Raw genomic sequence first — 6,754 nt, 5'->3', positions numbered from 1 at the left:
TGATCAAATGATGGAGTGACAATCATTTCTTCGGCAAATTTTAGCATAGCAAATAATACCTCATGAAAGTACTTATGTACTGTTTGTGTTGAATGTACAAATCGATTTCTTACCAATCTATTTCGAAGGTTATGACCAATTGTTATTATAAACATGTCAATCTTTTCCTCGAGTGATACATATCTACTATCAAATAACCACCTTCGAATGCGAAACAAGTTACACAAACTATTGAATGTATCTTTCTCTATTCTAAACAATTCGTAGCAAACTGAAGATGATTTAGGTTATGACTGATTGTCATTATAAACATGGCAATCTTTTCCTCGAGTGATACATATCTACTATCAAATAACCACCTTCGAATGCGAAACAAGTTACACAAACTATTGAATGTATCTTTCTCTATTCTAAACAATTCCTAGCAAACTGAAGATGATTGTCCAAAAATTGGAAGACCCCACAGACTGCATACAAGGACATTGGGTTCCTGGGAGACTAGAAACTCGCGTCCCTGGGTTATCTTCAAAATTGGAAGGCCCACTCCTGACAAATGTCCAAAAATCAACTGTTAAGGAGACGACACATGTTCAAACAAAACGAGTCAAAAGATAAAACGGTCCAAACACTCCAATCTAAAACTTTCCATTTTGGGCATTCCTGTCCATGGTGTGGCTCATCAATGAATGGTTTGAATCATTAGAAAATGAACCCTAGATCCAGTGGATTGGATCATATTGGTAAACTACATTAGCAAAATTTAGAATCAACAGCAACAATTGCATTGAATTTGGAAACATGCAAACGAATCCATTACCGTGTATTTATTTAAATAATACTTTGGTGTGTTTGGATAGTAAGTTACTTAAGATAAGCTTCTTATCCCTTAGGTAGTTTATCTTGATTTCTGCTTATTAAATTGAAGTGATTAAGTAACTTTCAATATATATAAAAAAAGCTACTTGTAATTAATCATAAACCAAACTTATTTATCTCAAATAAGTCACTTATCTACTGTTGTAAGCAGAAAAAGTAACTTATTTGGTGGTATCCAAACAGGCGAATCCATTAACTTATTAATGATGTGGCTTAATGAAAAGTTAGTTTAAATAGGTACCAGGATGTCAATACCATATTAATGAGGGAGTATCATGTAAAATTCCTTTTTATCTTTTTAGGAAGATGGAAATTTGAAGCTGAAAATTTCAGCTACTATTGCAAACGCTACCTCCTAAAACCATGTTAGTAATCCCAATATAGACTGAACACATCATATACATAAATAGATATTCTGACAATCCAATTAAGCAGTGGGCCACCCAAAAGTTATGGCACCCTTCAAGATGGGAAATAAATGTGAAAAGGTGTCAAGTAATTAGGATCACTAATCTGATGGGTCAACATGTAGATGAGAGGACCATAGTCAAACAATTGTAGTATTTTAGTTCAATTTGAGTTTTTTTTTTTCCATTTGAATGTGGAGCATGGTTTTCGTACTTCTGTTGCCAAAAATCAGGCTAGTCCTCTCAATGTCTGGGCCATATGGCCTCACGTGAGATCCAAGCTGTGCATTTAGATTGGAATTCCAGGTAGAACCCTGTTGCCAAAAATCAGGCTAGTCCTCTCAAATTTTGGGCCATGTCATACAAAAAAAATGGACTTCTATAAGAACATGTTAGAGCCATCCATGCACCACGACCCACTTGATGTGCAGACTGCCTGACTTGACGCAATTAAAGATCAGTCCCTCCAAGCTGACCAAGGGCCTGATCAGCATCTTTGGGCACCTTTTTGACGCTACCATTACAAACATTGGCCTATATAATATGCAAATCATTCACTGGGCCCCACACACTAGTGGTAATTTGAACCCTGGACTGTTACAGCCTATATAATAGCAAAAGATTTTTTAATTTTTTTTTCCTCCCGAGAAATTATAGTTTAAATAAGATAAATAATTAATACTGATTTTCAAAGAAAATTATCTGTTAAGACCCTTGTCCTACTAAGGTTTGACTCCAATCAAGCTCTTCAGCTGAAGGTTGAAACCACCTTGGTTCAAGCCAGGTGCTATAGATATAATTGTCACACTCATAAAAATCTCTATTGGTATAGCATCTGCATTGTTTGAGTGAGTAGAAAACACAATCTTCACTGCTGACTAAAGGAAAATGGATCTTATTTTCCATCCCTTTCGCCAACGCCGTCGAGGAGAGAGAAGTCCAGCGACTTACAAATAGCATTCCATCTTCCAAGGTTTCAATCTTCACCCATTCCATCTCTGAAGGTTCCAGCCTGAAAACATGAATTGGAGTCCCGAAAAAACCGATGACCACCATTAATAGCTCCCCTCTCGATTCTACCAAATAATTTTCCCACTCATATCTGGGAATTGATTGACAGTTGCAGAATTTCAGTGGCTTGGGCTTTGCAAGAATAGTCCAAGTGATTAGCTTTGGATCAAAGACCCCCAGTACCCCATTATGTCCCAAGACAGAGAAAACCTCATCCTTGAAAACTGGATTCGAGTAGGATATCGAGAACGGCAAATTACTATAAAAAAAGTACTCAGTCCAATATCTGTCCCCACGACAACAAATCCATATGGAAGCAGAAGTAGTAAGATGTTGAATAGCAAAAATTGTGGAATCTGAAGAAGTCGGTGTGGATGAGAAGGTGATGCAATCGAAGTGCTTATATTCCAAATCCGGGAGTTCAATCCTTGCTTTGATAAAGGGATTGAAAAGGAACACAGAGCGGTTGCCTCTATACAATACCCAACCATCCTTGCAGGAACAAATTGTTGAACCAGAGAGCTCTGGGATATTGATGAAATATCTCTCATTGTACAAAGGATCCAAGAAGCTACACATGCCATGGTCTTTCCCAAAATACATGAGCCATGGCAAGTGATTTCTGAGAAATGGCAAGCCATGGCTAGTGAGCAGTGAGGGATGTCGTTTTGTGATCAGTCTTGGTGGAGCAATTGATCTCCAACTTCTACAGGAGGAGGTCAGATGAACAAAATCTGCTCGAAAGAGATGCGATACGATCAACTCTACAATATTTATTGGAAGGTCAGACCAAGGTCTATATTCAACAATTTCTGTCTTTTTAGATGGAGTTATTTCGAAGATGTCCTCCATATCACCTAGGTTGGTATTTTCTTGTTGGATCCTTTCTTTTTGAACTTGTTCGGCTTCTTTCTTCTCATCCTTTCTTCTCGTCTTTCTGTGTTCCTTCTTGCTGGATCTCTTCATATGGCTTAAACTGTACGAGGGACACGATCTCATGGAAATTATTATCAAATAAATTATGAAATTACAGCTAAGGGAAAAGAGAAAAACCCCACCTCTCAACAAATCTGAGCAATGACTGTTTCAGCTTCAGAAAAAAATTAGTTCCATGGAGTTAATCAAGTCAACAAAGGGAGGAATTATATGACATGTGACCAAAATCGCAGCACAGTATATGCAGCTTTTAACTTCTAACAAGTAAAGCACATGATCTGATAGGACAGGCCATTGGGATGTTGTATTCCACTATGGATACACCATGCCCCAAAAACCTCTCAGATAGGATGATCAAGCAGCTTGTCTTGATTTTTTGAAAAGTTGGATGCGGACAAATTGTTGCATTTCTCCTTAACTGTCAATTTAAGGGCCACAAATTAAAAGGATAAGATCGTCATGTGGAGGAAATTTTAGGAAAGTCCATCTATGGTGTGACACAACAGCCTAGAGGTCTAGAGTACCAAACCACATGCTCATCTTGTCAGAATTGAACGCCGATCATCAAGTACAAGGCTGGAACTTCATCTGCGAAAGGGTTAAAATTTAGATTATGGAAGTTTTTTTCTTTCTTTCATTATCTCAGCTTTTACTTTTAATCTTGCTGGAACACTTCCCCTGATTGTAGCGAAGGCGTTAGAATGCTGCTTAAGTGCATGTCAGCGAATGCATACATTCTGTGTAGTCAAGTGTTGAGTGAAGCATCCTATGCAAGATTGACAAAAAAGGCTTATGACATAGAGTGGGAGTTCATTCTTTATCTCGAGCACAGCTTTCCTCTTTAAAGGATGGAGAGGATGGATGAAAGAATGCATTTCCACTGCTTTTGTCTCAAATTTAGCCATTGTAATTGCAGTAACATCTGTCCAAAAATCCATGGGTCTCCAACTAGGTAAGCATTTGTATTCTGTTTTATTCACCAATGTGAGAAGGGTTTTAATAGGATGCTCACTAGGATAGAAGTTTATGCTCTTTGGAAAGCTGTGAAAGACCACCTATAATATGATGGATGAAAGCATATTGAGGTAAGTATCACCATATGAAAGATGCCACCAGGCATGAAGAGACTAGCTGGCAGCTACCATAGAAAGAGAGAAATGTTAGCCAATCCTCTAACAAAGTTATTGGAGATCTATTTAACATGCAATGGGATTATGGTATCTATGTAGATAAGTAGCCAAGAGTATGTTCTCCTCTCATTTTGATCCAATCACCCAACATCCCACATTTACACGCTCCACACGTGTGCACAAGAAAAGGCCCACTTTCCTTTTCTAGCCTATATCTAGTTTCCTTTTCTTTCATATCTCTGTACTAGAAATTTGTTCTTCTTTCATATCTCTGTGTTATTACTTAGATATTTCTCGCTCAAGTGCTTTCTTATTTTAGAGATTCTATGTTAGGAAATAGAGGAGGATTTTGATAGCACCAAAAGAGGAAGCCCAATAAGACTGGTTGAGAACCAATACCTTCCATTCACGAGAATCATGTAGTGGAAAGGTTGATGGAGGCAGTAGTATGAATATGGCCTCACAAAGCATGGTGGACAAATTGAAGCTACAACCTCACAAGCATCCCAAGCCCTATAAGATTGCGTGGATGAATGACACATTCATCCCTGTGACCAGGATGTGCGTAGTGTCATTCATCCCCGTGACCAGGATGTGCTTAGTGAAATTCTTCCTGGGTTGTTATGAAGAATCGCTTTAGTGTGACATTATTCCAATAAAGGTCACACATATATTACTCAAGCATCGATGATATACGAGAGGGATGCAACTTACAAAGGCTGCAAGAACACATACAACTTTATGTACAAAGGAAAGCCCATTACTCTCAACCCTGTGAAGGATGACAGGGCCAGAGAGGCCAAGTTGGCTTCGACAATGTTGAAAATGGCCCGATTTATGGAGAAAAGTCGAGAACAAGGAATATGTATGCTTTATCCCTATTTTAGGATTTAGTCCCTAATGAACTACAAAGTGAGCTTCCGCACATACCCAACATTCAACATACGATTGATTTGGTACCTAGAGCACCATTACCAAAGCTTCCCGCAAACTGAATGAACCCGACAGAGCATGCAAAGCTTCATGGAGGAATTACTAACCAAGGGTTTCATTGTGATAGCTTCAGCCCATGTGTCATGCCAACATTGTTGACACCAACGAAGGATGACAGCTGGCAGATGTGTCTTGACAATTGTGCCATCAACAAGATAATGACAAAGTATTGTTTTCCCATTCCACACCTAGATGACATGTTTGACATGATGACAAAAGATACAATCTTTTCAATTTATGAAGCTAGTACCAACAAATAAGAATTCATCATAGAGAAAAATGGAAAACTGCTTTCTAAACAAAGGATGGATTGTATGAATAGCTAGTCATGTCTTGCAGCTTGAAAAAGTCACCTAATACATTCATGCGAGTGATGATGCAAATTCCACGGCCATTCATGGGCAAGTTTGTCGTTGTATACTTTGACGATATCGCCATCTATAGCCGTTCACGAGAAAATCATTTGGACCATCTTTGCCAAGTGCTGAGAGTATTATGCCCCAAGAAACTCTACACCAATTTGAAGAAGTGTACCTTCATGAGTTTCGATGTAGTCTTTCTGGGGTTCGTTGTTTTGGCCGAAGGTGTGAAGGCTATTGTCCTACTCCAACAAACATTCATGAGGTTTACAGTTTCACAAGCTAGCGACGTTTTAACGTAAGTTTATTTAGAACTTTAGTTCCATTATGGCGCCCATGACTAAATGTATGAAGACCAATCCATTTGAGTGGACCAAAGCAGCAACAAAGGCATTTCAAGAAATCAAGCGAAAAATGACAAAAGCTCCAGTTTTTAGACTTCCTGATTTTGAAAATGTGTTTGAAGTTTCCTATGATCCATCTCACAGTGTCCTAAACCAGGGAGGACATCTAGTGGCCTTTTTCAGCGAAAAACTCAATGAGGCACAAAAGAAGTATTCTACATTCGACATGGAGTTTTATGCTACTTTCAAGCCCTGAAACATTGGCGTCATCACCTCATTAATCAAGAATTTGTGCTCTATTTTGATCACAAGGCATTACATTATTTGAATTCTCAGAAGACGTTGAGAACATGACACGCTAAGTGTATTGCTTATATGTAGGAGTTCACATTCAACCTAAAACATGGGGCCAACATCGAAAATTAGGTAGTAGACGCCCCTAGTTGAAAATTAAATTTATTATTTACCTTATAAGTTTCCGTTGTTGGGTTTGAGAGTATGCAATAAATGATGATTTTGGGAAGATATTTTCAACTCATTGTTGAGTCGAAGTACTGAGTACCCATAATTTAGCCTGTATAATGGGTAGTTATTCTATAATGTGAGGTTGTCTTCCTAAAAGTTCCTTATTAGAGCTTGTTATACAAGGAGTATGGCTCAAACCTTAGAGGTTTCCAGTAGGCTCTTATATGAAGCTC

The 6,754-nt window shown here is 38.3% G+C and overlaps 1 protein-coding gene across 1 annotated transcript; it reads right to left on the bottom strand.

The window, feature by feature from the left end:
- Nucleotides 1-1,861: 1,861 nt before the first annotated feature.
- On the bottom strand, nt 1,862-5,506 carry LOC131228009 (F-box protein At4g00893-like). Its single transcript, XM_058223824.1, has one exon. It carries the CDS (start codon nt 3,291-3,293, stop codon nt 1,989-1,991), a length of 1,305 nt encoding a protein of 434 aa, XP_058079807.1. The 5' UTR covers nt 3,294-5,506; the 3' UTR covers nt 1,862-1,988.
- Between the last annotated feature and the right edge of the window lie 1,248 nt (nt 5,507-6,754).

Source organism: Magnolia sinica, chromosome 15 (genome assembly GCF_029962835.1).
Source record: "Magnolia sinica isolate HGM2019 chromosome 15, MsV1, whole genome shotgun sequence".
Classification (NCBI taxonomy): Eukaryota; Viridiplantae; Streptophyta; class Magnoliopsida; order Magnoliales; family Magnoliaceae; genus Magnolia; species Magnolia sinica.
Note: the sequence above shows the minus strand (reverse complement) of the source record. Positions and strands in the feature narration are given on the sequence as shown.